We start from the raw sequence: 16,309 nt of genomic DNA, 5'->3' as shown, positions 1-16,309 counted from the left end.
TTTCTACAACAATTACTTGAGACACATTCACTGCGCTCAGGTGATCACTACTTTACTAACTGTGAGACGACTAGCACCAATTGGTTTGACCTCTGTTGAATCTGGTCAGTCACTTTAGAGGGGGTGATTATTTATGCAATGACTTATTTTACATTTCATATTTTTGTTTAATTGACATTATATTGTTGAAATATGTTTACACTTTTACATTTAAGTGTTTTTCCTTGTTAAGGTTTTTTTTGTCAAAAAAGTAAACTTATATTAACCATGATTGATTTATTAAAATAAATAAAAGGGTAAAACATTCAAGAGGGTGAATACTGGTTCCAGTCTGGCACCTGCACTCTTTAACTGTGACTTACACCAGCATAGCTTACAAAGGTAAGCTATCAGTAATGGCTACAACTCTGTGCAAGCTGGCAACTGTGTGCGTGTTTGAACACACCTGTGTGTGCAGGTGAGCTGGTATGCATATGCACCAGTGGTGTGTTTGTGTAAGTGTCAATGTGTGTACTGGTGATGTGGCAAGATGAGTCAATTTAAGGTTCTGTTTGGAGGAACTATAACAAAAAAGGCAGATAGCTGATAAAGGCAGAATAGCGATGAAATAGTTCACTGAATACATACAGTCATAAACATTTTTAATATTGGCAGTTGTCAACAAATATAAATTTTACTATTGCAAATTCATATTCCTATGAAAGTCAGTGACTATTTTTTTTGTGCTGCACTAGTTTCAGATTAAAGTGACTTCTGAGAAAGACCCAAGAGTCTGTATTGGTTGTATTTGTGCCCTTAGTCGTTGTATTTGTGTCTGTAGTCGTAAAGTGCAGGGGTGTGCATGGGTATATAGATTACAGCCACTTGTTTTTTAGTCCCCACAGAGTATACCCATCTCTAAATGAAGAGTATACCCAATAAAGAGAATCTAAGTTATGAGTATGCAAACTAACACACTCATCACTACATGACTTCTGATAGCTATAGCGACCCCTAGTGTTTGTTTATGAGAAATTGCATGTTTTACTCACTGTTGGCCCACCAGCAGAAGTTGTAAATGACATTAGTTAAAAATGTAATTTCTCTATTCACCTCATGATGGCAGCAGACCTCAATTGCCTATCATTTGGAATGAGCTCTTATAAACTTAGCACAAAAAGTAAGGAAATTTTTGTTTGGTAGATTATTTCTCTGTTGTAACAATGCTTCTTGGCAATATATCTTTTACCATTGGAAAGCCTGTTTATTTTCCTTTAACACGATGCCACATTTGTAAGGAACATGCATTTGTGGGATGAACAGCAAAGCTAAATATGTGGGTTGCGCCCAGAAAATGTGCCAAATCTTCTCTGCCAATGCCAAACAGCTGATTCTGCCATCGACTTTTGCTTGGTGTTTGGTGGATTAGATGAATGAAGTCTGAAGAAACAAGACATATTGGCAATTTAACAATTTATTCATTTAACAAACAGGAGACTCAGTAGTGTGTGGGACTATACAGAGCCACACCAGCCTGGCACCTCCTCATGCTGGTCACCAGCCCGGTCACAAACTGCTGTGGGATGGGATCCCATTCTTCAACCAGCATTTGTCGCAAGTCAGCCAACGTGGTTGTGTTGGTCACTCTGGCACCAACATCACGCCCAAGCTGATCCCACAAGTGTTCAATGGGATTAAGGTCAGGACTGCTGGCAGGCCATTCCATCCTCTCCACTCCCAAATTCTGGAGTTATTCTCTGATAAAACCCGCTCTGTGGGAGCCAGCGCTGTCATCTTGGAGGATAGAGTTCGGTCCTAGACTGTGGAGATATGGGATTGCCACTGGTTGCAGAATCTCATTTTCATATCTCTCTGCATTGAGATAATGACAAGCCTTGTTTTTCCAGTGAGGGAGATGCCGCCCCACACCATCCCACTGCCTCCACCAAAAGATGTTACTCTATCGGTTCAGCAATCAGCATAGCATTCTCCGCGTCTTCTCCACACTTTGACCCAACAATCGAACTGCTGTAGGTAGAATCTTGACTCATCACTGAACATAATGTTCCTCCACATGTTCAGGTTCCAGTGCACGTGTTGCTGACATCAGCGCAAATGGGCCTGACAGTGAAGGCCAGTCATGGCAGGCCTCCTGGCAGCCCTATGAGACGGGAAATTGTCTGGGCAGAGAGCCATCGGCCATATCGTCCCGTCATACCTTAACTGCAAATCTGTAGAAGATAGCCTACGGTACCTAAGTGCTGACAGGGTGAGGAAACGGTCTTCTTGGGGTGACGTCTTCTTGGGACGCCCACTTCGCGGCCTGTCTCTGACATCCCCCAGTTATATAGAACTTGGCCTTCAGTTTGGAGATGGTACCAGGGCTCGCTCCAAACAATGCTGCAACTTGGTTTTGTGGAACACCAGCTTGAAGTTGCCCTATCACACAGGCCCTATCCAGATCAGCCAAACATGGCATGCTGATTCTTGGAGCAGACACCTACCGACCGCTGTAGCAGGTCCCATGCTCAGAGGTGCTGACAATCAGGCACCTGACTGACAGGGGGTACCAGAAGCTCAAAACAAGAGCCAATAGCAACAGCAAAATAAGCTGTTTGTCACTGGCAGAGAAGATTTGGCACATTTTTCATGGGTGCATCCCACATACTCAGCTCTGCTGCTCATCCCGCAAATGCATGTTCCTTACAAATGTGGTGCCCTTTAAAAGGGAAATAAACAGGCTTTCCAACAGTATAAGATTTATTGCCAAGAAGCATTGTTACAACAAAGAAATAATCTACCAAACACAAATTTCCTTACTTTTTGTGCAAAGTTTAGTTTATCTGGCCTGTATTGAAACAAAGTTTGAACACCCCAGGTTTACAGGACCACTTACACACAATTGTAAGTCCCGGCATACCCCTGTGTAGAGGGCATTGCAAAAGTCCCAACAGTGATGTATGAAAGCATGGACAACCTTTTGCAAAATTGTAAAGGAAACATACAATTTTATTTTAGGGATAAACTGGAGCAGATAAACGCAATTCTGAGCAACTTTCTTTTTTATGGCAAGGAGGGATCAATCTTCAGACACACCTATCAGGAGACAGCATGATAGGGCAAACTAGTACTGAGTAAGAATGCATAATATTGGAGTTAATTTTAGCTGATACCAGTATCTACACCACTACTTAAATGTAGATCAGAACTAAAACATCAGTCCTTAAAACACACAATTTAAATTTGAAGAGAAACAAATAAAGAAATTTCTGTCCTTAAAACGAAGTTAAAAGTGTAAGGAATAATGATGAATAAAGAAAAGCTCTTCAGCTGATGAAGATCTGTTGGTTCAGCCCTGAAAAAACACTTTAGATTGACCCTGTTAGACATTTAAGCCAAAACTAAAAGTAAATTAATGAGTGTTATTCAATTAACTGTGATTGTTGACTTCATAGCTACGCTTGGTCAAATGATTTCTATAGATGCATAATAATATCCAAGCGTGTGAATCACAGTTGAACTTTATCATCCCAGCTTATGCTGTGCCACAAATATCATCAAAATAAATGTCATTAAACTAAACACCATATGATTAACCCCAAATGTGTAAAATATGTTTGAGAGCTACTCCTTTCCTAGTTTCTCTGACTCTGTCACAGAAAAGGAACTTGATAGTGGCTGAATACTCCTTATCCGTAGTGTCTCCCCAATAATATTGCATTGTATACAATTGTAGCAGGTTAGGAGCTCTTAGCCTGTCTCAAGGTCCAGAGGTAGGTGAGTGGAGCAGCAGCACTAGTCAGTAGCATTTCATAGGCCTTTCGAAACCTTCGGTTCATGGCAGCATAGAGCATTGGGTTGATACAGCTGTTGAGCCAAGTAAGGTTCATACAGATCATGTACAGTATCTGTGGTGCACGGACATGTTTGTCAGCTAGGTTTAGTAGTAGGATTGGAGCAAAGCAGAATGCAAAACAAAAGAAAACAGCCAGACACATGTGGGTAACATACATCATTTCTTTATCTTCTCTTGATGCTGTGGAGCTGAATGTGGTAGTTGCAGCAGTTTTGGGAGGAGGTGTTTGTGATCCTGGTGTAGAGACAGTATCAAAGGATGGATTTGATGTGGTAATAGAGCTCTGCTCAGGTTGGGATGACTTTTCACTGGTTTGTTCTCCCTGGCTGCTTAGTTCAGTATTAAATGTGTTGGTCATACCACTTTCTGCACCACTTTCACAAGTTCCTTGGGATGAAGAAACTTGAGTCCTTCTGGATGACTGGTGGCTTAATCTGTATTGGAGCAAAGCCTGTGATGCAGTCCTGACATGGTTGTAAATGAGAATGCTGAATGAGCCAATACAGCCCAGACCCCCAACAAAGTAGACAACAAGCAGGATGGTAGTGTAAGGACGGCCTCTTGTCTGATGGAAGCTGCACATGCACACCTGTGGCACAAACATGTAAACAGACCAGAGAGGGCCATAGCTGGCCAGACATAATGCCCACACTGAGATCAGGAGTAAGGTAAGACCTTGATTGGAGAAGATGCGGTCAAACATGGCCCTTTTTGCCACCAGGAGGTATCTGCTAAATGCTATCAGGCACAGGGTGATGATGGACACAGAGTTGGTGATCAAGAGGAGCAGCCCAAAGATCCTGCACCAGAGCTGGCCACTGCGCCACCGTAGGTGCAGATAGGAGTCAACTGAGATGGGCTGCAGTATGGTGCAGTACAGGAGGTCAGCCACAGCCAGGTTGACAATGAGTACATTGAAGCGAGTCCGCAGGTGTGCGTCTGAGGCAAAGGCTAGAATGGTCATCAGGTTCCCCAGTGTACCAGTGATGGTCACAGCACAACCCCACACCACAGCAAAATATCTGTAGCCAACGACTGACGGACTGTAGCAGGAAAGGTCATCCTCTGTTTGGTTTGTGTGGTTCATCAGCATTCTGTTGCAGGAGAATCACAATACAGGTCAACATATTTCAAAAGGTGGTTTGAAAACAGCCGTTTGTTGTCTGTAAATATTTTTTTCTTTTTTTTCTTGGGAAATTTGATTCTTATGAGGTTCTACAGGTAAATTTGAATAAATAAATAATAGGACATTTTTTGCCAATCTTTTTATAGAAATGGTCATACCCATACTCAATTTAGATTAAAAAATGCCATTCTCCTTCCTTTTATCTTTCTAATATACTACCTAAAGATAGAAAAATAGCCTTCCTGCATTTAGAATTTTAATCTGATGCAGTCCACATGGATGCATTAGCATAAAACCGACTTGAAGCAGTTTTGGATTCTCCCATAACAGATAATTCTTCATTTAGGTTAGATTACATCTATATTTTCACATTTAGGCAAGAATGCATCCATCTGAAGTTTTAAGTCCAACAGTGAACAATCCTTTTATCTTTAAATCTAAATGTTAAGGTCTACGGAAGTGTTCAAGCAGAACAAACTTTTAGATAAGATTTCTCACCTCAAAGTTGATGACTTAGTAAGTCCTTTATTCTCTCATCTGAGGCGTGTTTTACTCTGCTGTGATCTCTTTCTCTTGTTAATGTTCTTCCTGTTTGAGGTTCTTATTATACACACTATTTACAACTTCCCTTTTTTGGGAAAGTCATAACCAACTGTGTATTTGAGAAACATAATTTGCATGAAATCATCAGTGCAACATACCACATACCTGAATGTGAGCAAAGTTGTCTCTCAGTAGTCATGGTTGAATAACATGCTTAAGACAGTTGAATTCTTCACCTGTTCAATACACTTCATAAGAACTTACTTTTCTGGATTTTATAAATAAAAAAGGTCAACTAGGCTTAGACTGGGTATTTCCCATAGTCTCATGATATGATATGCATCACCATACAGAGGCTTTGATATGACACACTTTGCTATACAGGTTGATTCGGGATAATAAACATGCCCTAGTAAAAGTCCTGCTCAGAATTCTTTATAGCAGCACTACTTATTGTAAAGATTAGAAGAAGTTTTATGTATCCTATACTTTAAAGCATTTAATTTCAAATCCTCAGAGATCTGAGAAGTAAATTAATTCATTTTATTATCACTGAGCTGTTAATAAATGCAGATACAATAATATCTAACTTCTCAAACTTGAAACGCCCCTCTCTGTTGTCTCTCGCTGTTGTTTTTCATACGTTTCATATAATGATATTCTGGTTTCACTTTGCTATGTACCCACTTGAATTTGCAAGAGTGTCTTTTTTGCTTTACATCTGCATAAAATGGCACTGCAGTCTCTGTAATGAACCAACAAGTTTGGATTAAACAGTGATAATTACACTCAAAAAGCTGCTGCAGCCTTTGTTATAAGCTACACTGTATAGCACAAGCCTTTTCAAATAAAGCACTAAGAGCCGCTTGTGATCTTCTGATCCCATTTAAAGGCTGAGGGAAATTTTGACATTACAGCGTCATTTAGTGCAGGTTTGGATGGCATGTACTGGTTCGATGTAGCAAGCCTATCTGTTGTCGATAACTACTAATTAGCCTGACATCTTGTTATGTGTAGAAGATGATCGCTTCAATATTTTACCTTGTTTTTTGCACAGCTTGCATATTGCATGCTGCATTTTTAACTCCTGACTTTCCAGTGTTTCAGGAAATCCAAAATAATCCAGTATCTTTGCTTTTTGTCTTGCTGGTAGCAGATAGACTCTTTATCCATCTCACAGGTAACTTGTTTTGTTTTTTTGGGCATGAGATCCATCATGCTGTTTAGTCTCTGAAGCCATCTGTTGGCTTTTTGTTGAATGCACCATGGGAGATGTGTATTCTAAAATTTCTGTTAAGGAATTTACAGCCATATTGTTTCTGTAACATCTGTATTAATACACATGTCTGTAAGGAGCATCTAATGACATGTTACATGGATTTTTTGGGCACAGGCTGATTGAAAAGCACTTGCAAAAATACAAGTTGTAGGCTTCTTATATGTAGAACTGGAGGCTGCCCAAGTTTGTCAGGCATTGCTGACATTGAGAGTGGATAAATACGCTTTGAAAATTGAAAATGAGTGTGTGATAGGTTGCTGTGAAGTGGATTCTTGTGTGTCTACATTTGTGGTGACTAACCATTGAGTTAAAGTTCAGAAAGGGGGAACTGACCCTGACTGAATTCAATGACTGGCCTGTTTCAGGTGCACTAACATTTATTTAGTTCCTCCAGCACCACCCTCTGCTTTTTGTGTATTTGGTGTATATTATTTATGTATTTATGAACAGAACCCTTACTGGACTTTAATTCTAGATACTTGGTGTCTCCCATTGACTTTTAAAAAGATAGAGATTGCCACAAAGACATCACTCATTGGACTGCAATTTGAGCAAGTAATAAAATATGATGAGCTAAGCCAAAAGTAACATGTTGAAAAATGTTTCATATATTCATTGCATGGATGTTCATCTGGGTAACCTCCCATAGAAGGTGTTTGGGAAGGACAGGACTTTCCCTAAAATTCTCAGTAGATGATTGGATTCATGACGGGCCAATCAGAACAATAAGACAAAATGAGGTTGTACACACGCACAGCTCTGGTACAAATGCCACTGTAGTATATGAACACTGGATCATTAAAAGGATAAAACTTTTTCCAAGGCCGATTAGGAGAAGACAAAAAATGTCTTCTGCCAAGAGAAGCCTAAGGGTGGCTCTTTGCTCTTGTTCTAATAAAGAAATGTGGAACAATTCTGATAAAAATGCTGATTTTCTATAGCTACAACCATGCTAATCACATCAGCAGTAGCAGCCATTGTGTACACTGGCTGACAGTACATCTAACTAGGGCTGAAATGATTCCTCTAATTATCCAAGTGATTAGAATAAAAAAAATCCCTTTGGGGCTAATTATCTGCCTCGAGGCTTCGCTAAAATCAGTCATGTATCCATATACGTCCACACTGTAAGCTTGGACATCGTGCTGTGAGTTGCACGGCATGCTGTGTTTTGCACAGATGACTATTTGTGTGGCATAATGCACTTGTTTTTGCTGTTACTATTATGTAACATGCATGATGTGAGGCATGAAAATCACAAGGGAAGAGAAGTTGATGCAGTGATGTTTACAGGTACTCGTCCTGTGTTTTTACGCAGCCACTGGCCGTGGTTTCATGGAAAATATGGCACTATGCCTGCACTGGTGAACTATGCAGATCTCTGAGTTTATGCGCTGCCTGCATGACGCTCAGTTTGTGTCTGCAGACTTCAGGGAATTTCATAAACTTCTCTGATTGACCCGACAGTTTCACAGAAGACAGTCAGGCTTCACGATTAAAGCCCTGCTTTGGTGCTTTCCCCCTCTCTCTCTCGCTCTCCAGCATATTTTTCAAAATGTTTCAGCATCCTGAAAGATTTGACCAGCCTTATTTGATAATGAATTCACACCAATTCAATAGAAACACCTTAATGCCACAGACAGTGACTGAGAGAAAGACTAAGTAGGTTAAAGTTCATCATCATACAGTCAGGATTCAACAGGTCATAGAAGCAGCGTTATCCCTTAAAATGTGTTCTCCATGTCAGTGGATGGTCTTAATAGGTCAAATTTTTATGGTGGGTGAACTAATAAACAACAATGGGCAAAAATTAAAAGTGAACCCCCTTTAAAAAATAGACCATATTCCTGCAATTTAAAGGTTCACTTTTCAGACATCATCAGACCCCTGTGTGAATGATGAATCTCTATTTTTGCTAGAATGTGAAATATTACATTCATGCATAAAGTAGAGGATATTAAAATAATTAAGTGCCCCTTTACTTTAATGGCAAATTGGAAAATAAATATAAACAATGAAAGAAATAAAGTGCTGCCACCAAACATTTCCTGGGAGAGGATCCCTAAAACCTAAATATGGCATCTTATGTAATTATGTAACTTCCTTTCCTTGTAACTTTAAGAAATGAAAATTGTCACCAAAACTTTTTTAGACTTTGTAAAATATATTCACTTTAGAGAAACTGTTAATACCAATTTTTAATATAGATGTAGTTCATTTAAGGGATCAATCTTCTTTTCTCATTTGTCTAGTACTACTTCTCTTGAAAAAAGCAAAAGTGGCTGATTTAAAAAAAAATGCAATATTTCTTATTAGAGTACTCGATTAATCATCAGAAGAATCGATAGAGTACTTGACTACAAAAAGAATCTATTGCTGCAGCTCTGCATCTAACCCCACCCAAATCAACTGTAAACCCGCACCAAAGCAGGGCAGGAGAAGAGTGAAATCATCTTTTCCTTCATGAAAAGCTCTTTGTGTGGCTTTTTACTCTAGGTTAATAAAAAAAATGCAATGCAGTTCTTATAAAACTTATAAAACTGCCGCTATACTATAGCTAAAGTGGAGCTTATTGCTAACTGGAGCCATTACTAACTGAACTCCGCCTGTAGCTACCATCTCAGGTTTATACTCTGTTCATGCTGTCTTTATTGGGACCACTCAACTCAAATAAGCATGGCTTCCTCATCAACTAAGCATATCCAAATCACAGCCTGTTGCCCCAAATGCAGCCTGCTGTCCATTTTAAATGACCATCGGCAAATTATAAAATTTTGAAAAGATGTGATGTAAGCTGTCTTTTTCCTTAAGTGTCCTCTACAGGAAACATATCCTAACTAGGCGAGCTATATCAAAGTGGCTATGTCATTCTGATACTTTTCTTTAAGTGGCCCTTAGTGGAAAAAGTTAAAATATATGAATGTTAGTCCAACTGAACTCTTACTAAAGCATATTTCTTGAAATTGGACTGACATATCCAGAAAACGCACCGGCAGATGGATTTCCACTTACTCTGCTCATGCCCCACAGTTTACATGCTGGGCTTTGACCCCAAAGTTGAAGAGCATATATGAAGGCATAGATGAAGAAATGTTGTCTGCCTTAAAACACAATCTTTAGATAGAGGGACACTCTGCAGTGCAGCCCCACTGCCACCAAGCTGCTGAGAATTTAAGCTACTTATTGGTTTTTAGCATGAGATGATGGGCCTAAAGAGGAGAAACAAGAAAAAAAAAAAGGTAAAATCCTATCAAATCCCAGAATTTATAGTATGTTTTATTGTGAGTTGTGAGTGTTGTTATATCTCTACCAGTTAGCATGGAGCAATACTCACTTATTAATGCTAATGTGTAACTAAATAGATTTAAATTTTCCAAATCCATGATAGCATAGAGTTTTGGCCTGTCAGTTTCACAGCACTGTATGACACAAGTTGAATAATGCATAAGAAATGATACCTAAAGCTCCAACACCACAAATATGATCACACTACCAACAGAACCACCCTCACTGTGGTTATCAAAGCCTTTAAATATCTTAACCTTGTTTGTCTTGTTGAAATTTAAACTGTTGAACTCTCTAGGGAGAAGTTTGCTCCATGTAAAAATAGCGTGAAGGAGACATTTGTAATTTCTCAATGTTTGTTTATAAGCTACACTTCTCTGACAAACTACATGAATACCTAACTCTGCATAATTTGAAAGCCAAATTATGGGTATGTGTCATAGTTGCTTATCAACTTCAGCACTGTTCTGACGGTCAAAACACCACTCTGAAATATTTCAATATCTCACACATTACCTATACTATAAGAACAAATAACTGAGCTGCAAACCAAATTTTGAAAAAATACAAATCAACATTGCTTACAACCATGAACTCAGTTTATTATATATATAATGTATATTTGTTTTAACAATGTAGAGCCCAACCTGTTATTTCTCATTTTTTAATCTACATTTACAATATTGATTCAAGACACTTCTCCTAAGTAACAATTCAAACATTTGTAGACATTTTCTTTTATTGCATTGAACAAGAAAAGTTAGCAGGAGTGCTTTAAGTATTGCTACAGTTTCTTTTTGTAAAGCTTCCTTCTAATGTTTTACAAGCCATCATGAGAATTTTCACTGGGATAGTCCAGGGTCATGTAGGAAGCACACAAGGCAGAGCAGACAGCCTAAATACTTTTATCCCATTACAGTACTACAGCACTAACGCAGTGTGTTGTTTTTTGCATACAACTACTCACTTGGGCATGTGGTCCTCTTCTTCTCCTTCTGTAACATAATGCTGGTGTCTTTCATCTAACTGTTTTCCTCACACCTCCCATGGGTTGTGATGAAATGTGGTCTGCATAATCAAATGTGCAGGTAATGCAAATACCATGCTGCTACAGCCATGAATCAACCATTTTTCTGCTGTGCTCACAGTGAAACCATCAAAGTCACAGAAGCCTGACAGTTTTGCACAGTATGCTCCGAATACAAAAATAAAACATGGTCATTGAAAGTATACTGAAGCTGTTTACACAAAGGCTTTGCATCACAGACTTTTCCTAATGTGCTTCGAGGATAGTTATGCAAAGGCTGGTGGCTGTTGTGGGCCATTCAGAGGGAATCTGGTGAAACATCTTTATAAGTGGGGATGGTAGAATCTTAACTTGCCCTACAAAAAAAACTGATTTGGTTTTCTCTCTTGTTCTTTTGTCATTCATTCCAACCTCACAGCATTTTACACACACCTTTATAAGAAACCTTGAATAGCTAAATAGTGCACCAAAAGCAATTACCTCTGCTCCATTTTGCCAACTCAGAGAGGGTTGATGCACTCATCACTTCAGATTGTGGACATAGTATTTCTACTTACTGTAGGCATGTTCCTCTTTTTGTACTTCCTGTTTCTGCCCTCCAGTGGTACATATAGACCATACAGTCATGCTGTGAGGATGTAGAAATACAGAACAGAGAAATGTGTACTGTAGAAACAGTACACAAGAGGTTTCTACCTTTTTCTCTTGATATGCTACAAAAACAGGACTGAACAGTGGTACAATCCACTATACTGTGACAGCTACTGTATGATACCAGCTAACATCTGAAGCAATTACTATTTCTAACCCAGCAGGCAACATTAATGCTTTGGATATGTCATAAATCTTTGCAGAGGTGAACACTGGAAAAATAAGAGAGGTAGGGTTTTGATTCAGGTACAGTGGATCGTATGTCAGATGAAGTCTAGATTTTAGGATGCTCAAAAAAGTCCATGCTTGATCATGTCTATTTTTAAACTATCTGCAGAATCAGCTTGTTGATTGGCAGACAGTAGAGTGATGAACTGGGGAGGATGGACATACTAAGTCTCTGAAATATCTGAGATTTGTCAGTTTTACCATTGTTCAGTTTTTCAAGGTAACAGAAGTGGTCTGCAACCAGAGATTGCACATAAAGAGTCACAGTCCACCGCAGGAACCACGCCAGCTAAATGAAGCTCTTGTCAACAAACGGTTGCAGGCCACCACTTCACAGTGTGCTTCTTCCTGATTTGTCCTCATCCTTCGCATCAGTAAGGAGTAAAGAGGATTGGCCCATGCGTGGTGCGAATTGGACCTGGAGCGGGTCTCAGCAGGCTGAGGGGTGTTCCCTGCAGGAGGTGGTGATGGGGATGAGGGTGGGAGGTGGGACCAGGAGGACGTAACGCCAGCTGATTGGAGGATGCTGCAGCTGCCATTGCTGCAGCAACAGCCAGAGGACTTGGTAAAAGTCCAGCCCCCAGAGTTTTTGGAAGTTCCTTTGAGAAATTCAAAGAAAATATCAATGAATATGACAAGTATTAAAGACTGCCAGGGTTTGCTTAAAGGTACAGTGTGTAAAACTGGGAATATTAGTGACATCTAACAGTCAAATTCTAGATATTGTCACTTCTGGAGGCAACCAGTGAAATGTTTCTTTTTAAAGATATATTTTGGACTTTTTATGCCTTTATTTTAGGGAGGAGGACAGTGGATAGAGTAAGAAACAGGGAGGAGAGAGTAGGAATGAGATATGTGGGAAAGAGGACGCAACTTGAACCCAGACCACTCACATTAGGGGCACAAACTAACAGCTAGGCCATCTGCACCCCCACCAGTGGAATTTAAAACATAATGCAGATCTGTAATTTGGTCCCTTCTGTGGTACTGGAGAAACATGCAAGATGCAAAATCCAAGGTGGCAGAGTCCATAGGGGAATTCTCCCTATGTATGAATACAGAGCTTAATCTAAGTTGATTAAATCAATGCAAAGAATTTATATATCCCACTGATCAAACACTAATCTACACAGGCCAAATATGTTTCATTATTACCAAGTTTGTATTATACACTCTACCTCTAAAACTTCATCACAATGTTTTTATGGAATAGAAATGAGAAGAAATGGCCTGGGAGAAGAACAAACTGAGCCACTACCATAAAATCTGTGCGCTTCTTGTGTCGACTGAGAAGAGGATTAGGTTTCCCTGCAACTCCATCCCGGTGCCTCCGGCTGGATATATGCTGAAACAGTAAATGAGAGAGAATAGAAATGTAATTTTTGAGGTCGCTAATCTACCCTCTGAGTATGTTTGATTCTCCATGTAGGTCTCTCACCTGTTTGAGCTGCAGCTCTGAGTTGACTCTGACGTTGCAGATCTCACAGTGAAATGTACGTTCCTGAGCGTTGGGGTCAGAGGACAGGTCCCCTCCTAGCTCTGGGCTGGGTTTAGGACCCAGACGCGGGTATGCCTTAATGGGGCCCAGTCCGCTGCGTGCCTCCAGAATGGTTTTGTGTTTGGTACCTGAACAACACAAAGAAGGGTATCATCTGTAGTTGTAATGAATGCTAAGTAATACAGTCCCCATCATCGCCACTACACCTGTCCTCAGTTGAAAATTTATAATCTCCATTCATGGCATCCTGCAAGCAGCCAGTTCACTAAATGGCGATGTAGCTTTATTGTAGCTTTTCTGTAATTTAGTTGTAATCTTGTGCAAATTGGTTGGTTGCCTGCTGTGGGTCTACTTAACATCTATAAATGGTACCACTGAGAACTTGATTACCATACTGGAAGTCCACATGGCAAAAACAAACGGAATACATAACTACACATGAGCTACCCATTCTTTACTTTTCTGAACTCAATAAAAATAGTACTCATGAAGACAGTTTAATTTTTACTTTGGTGGACAACCAAAACATAATGGTGTGACTTGTATTGCAAATGTTACTGCAGATAGGAAAAAAGTTTAGTAATTCCATTAAAGCTTGACAAATGATCCAACAGGATCATGTTGTATGGCTGCTGTATAGCTGTATGGTTCTTGTCAGAAGTTCTTTTAAACTAAAAAAAAGAAATCCCTGAACTGTAGACCCACAAAAAATACCAAGGGCACATTATTACCTCCACCAAGGAAGTTATGTGATCAGGTGGGTTTGTTTGTTTGTTAGTTAGTTAGTTAGTTTGTTTGTTAGAAACATAACTCAAAAAGTTGTGGATAGATTTTGATGAAATTTTCAGGAAATGTCAGAAATGGCATAAGGAAGAACTGATTAGATTTTGGGCATGATCTTGATCACCGTCTGGATCCAGGAAATTTTTAAAGGATTCTTTACTGTTGGGAGATAGGGCTAATGGTGGAGGTCTGTGCACTCAAAGTGCTTTTCTAGTTGTAACTGCAGTAATATAGCATTACATTTAAGTGGTGGGATGTGGAAGAAAGGCTGTAGCATCCATCTGCACTGATTCAAACTATATAGTAACCTTACCACTAAGTGGCACTAACGTACCTTCTTTACTTTTTCAGTCTACAAGCAGATAAGTTTAGAGTTGCATTTTCAAAACTCTCTGGAGTTGTTTTCAAGCATGCATACTGCATCATACTGTTGTTTGTAAAGTATATACTCTGAGGCCAGATTTCCAATAATGCTTGCAATGCTGTGCTAGAGTTACCTTTGTTGTGTGCCTCCAGTTGTGAGAGGGAATTAACAGCTACTTTGCACAGGGAACAGTAGAGAAGCTTTTTGGCTTTCTCTTCCTCTGACTCCCCTGATGAAGGGCTGGGTGCTGGGGACGGTGTGTCAGGAAGACCAGGCACAGCTGGATCCACGGCAGAGGGTGAGGGAGAGGATGACAAGGACATGCTGATGGAAGGCAAGAGGGGGCACTCTGCATCTGTAGAGCTCAGGGTGGGTGTTGGAAGTTGGCTTGTGGTCAAAGGTGACTTGCTGGAGTTGGAACAGGATTGAATGTCATCTATAAACAAGACAAAGGTAGGAAAGTTAAGGTAGTTTGTAGAGTTTCAACCCAATATTTACTCTTCATCTCTGAAGATAATGGTTATGATTCAAAATGATTGATACAGCGTTGTGTTTTCTAGTTCTGGTGATTTTCTTAAATAAAGAAACCTTCATGTAGGTATTTTCTTCTGTAAAAAAATGTCCTATTCATCATAATTTCACATTAACTTTACAGACACAGGGACATTCTCCCATTGGTGGTTGTAAGCCTGTCTCCATCTAATCTGTGCATCTTTTTATTTTATTATTATTATTTTTTTTTTTTGTGCCGGATTTCTTCATGTGTATTTGTATGTGTTGCTCACCCTGCTTTAGATCTTGTTCTGGGGTGGGTGGTGAGGGGCCTGTTGGGGAAGGTGAAGCAGTTGGAGGAGGATGCTGCTTGTCACCATCTAGAAGACGAGCTGTCTTGGACGTCTCGATCCCCTTCACCCTCCGAGCATGACGATTCCCCTTGTAGTGGGCCTCTGCCTGGCTCTGGCAGAAAAAAAGTTATGGGTAAACTTCACATGATACCTTTGATTTGAAAAGCCACAGCCAGATTTTTATTTTTATTTTCTAACACAAAGTTTTTCACGTGAAAGATATCCTCCTTCAATTTTTAGATTTTATTTAAATAATTTTATTTTTGCTGAATGCCATAAGCTTCAGGCAGCGAGCCAATGAGGTCAGCTAAGTGAAGACGCCTAAATACTGCAAGGATTAAGGGTGAAATGATCCATCAATGTATATCAATACATTAATTAGATGATCAGTTAGCCAGTCAGAAGTAGACAAAGCATCAGTCATGTTTAAACTAAAATTTTATTTTGAAATTCCTTTCACATGATTGTTTCCACCAAGCTGCGTGTCCTGAACTTTCAAACAAACTAGCAATAACAGTATTGGACGTAAACCACACAGGGCAGACCCCTCACCTTTTTGCTGACTACATTTGCATATTTTTTCTGTAAGTGATTGCTGTGTAAGATCTGTAATGGATAGAAACCACTCTCCACTTGTTGTCTACTCATGGCTGCAGCAGTGAGAATGGTGCCTAATAACAAGAGAGATCATCTGTTAGAATTATTGTGTCCAGACCTCTCCATTTATCAAAATCAAATAATAGATTCTTCATTTATCACAGGTTTAATCTCATTAAAATCTCCTGAAAAAAAGACATAAATTCATGGACTGTATGCCAGATTGATATGTTAAGTATGAGGGGCTG

General features: G+C 39.6%; 2 protein-coding genes across 3 annotated transcripts in view; both read right to left on the bottom strand.

Annotated features, from left to right (window-relative positions):
- Positions 1-3,719: 3,719 nt before the first annotated feature.
- Positions 3,720-5,529, bottom strand: LOC121507291 (G-protein coupled receptor 84-like). The gene is made up of 2 exons (XM_041783574.1): positions 5,460-5,529; positions 3,720-4,929 (listed from the first exon to the last, which is right to left on the bottom strand). The coding sequence occupies exon 2, from the start codon at positions 4,926-4,928 to the stop codon at positions 3,720-3,722; it is 1,209 nt and encodes a 402-aa protein (XP_041639508.1). The 5' UTR covers position 4,929; positions 5,460-5,529.
- A 5,331-nt stretch (positions 5,530-10,860) lies between these two features.
- Positions 10,861-16,309, bottom strand: part of LOC121507171 (zinc finger protein 385A-like) — a 56,257-nt gene continuing 50,808 nt past the window's right edge. For both annotated transcript variants that reach the window (XM_041783365.1, XM_041783366.1), the window contains exons 4-8: positions 15,405-15,576; positions 14,753-15,055; positions 13,413-13,600; positions 13,233-13,319; positions 10,861-12,573 (exon numbers count right to left, since the gene is read on the bottom strand). In XM_041783365.1, coding sequence (XP_041639299.1) covers positions 12,346-12,573; positions 13,233-13,319; positions 13,413-13,600; positions 14,753-15,055; positions 15,405-15,576 — 978 coding nt within the window. In that variant the 3' untranslated portion in view covers positions 10,861-12,345. The remainder of the gene's footprint in view (positions 12,574-13,232; positions 13,320-13,412; positions 13,601-14,752; positions 15,056-15,404; positions 15,577-16,309) is intronic.

Source organism: Cheilinus undulatus, linkage group 3 (genome assembly GCF_018320785.1).
Source record: "Cheilinus undulatus linkage group 3, ASM1832078v1, whole genome shotgun sequence".
NCBI lineage: Eukaryota > Metazoa > Chordata > Actinopteri > Labriformes > Labridae > Cheilinus > Cheilinus undulatus.
This window is presented reverse-complemented; position numbering and strand designations above follow the sequence as displayed.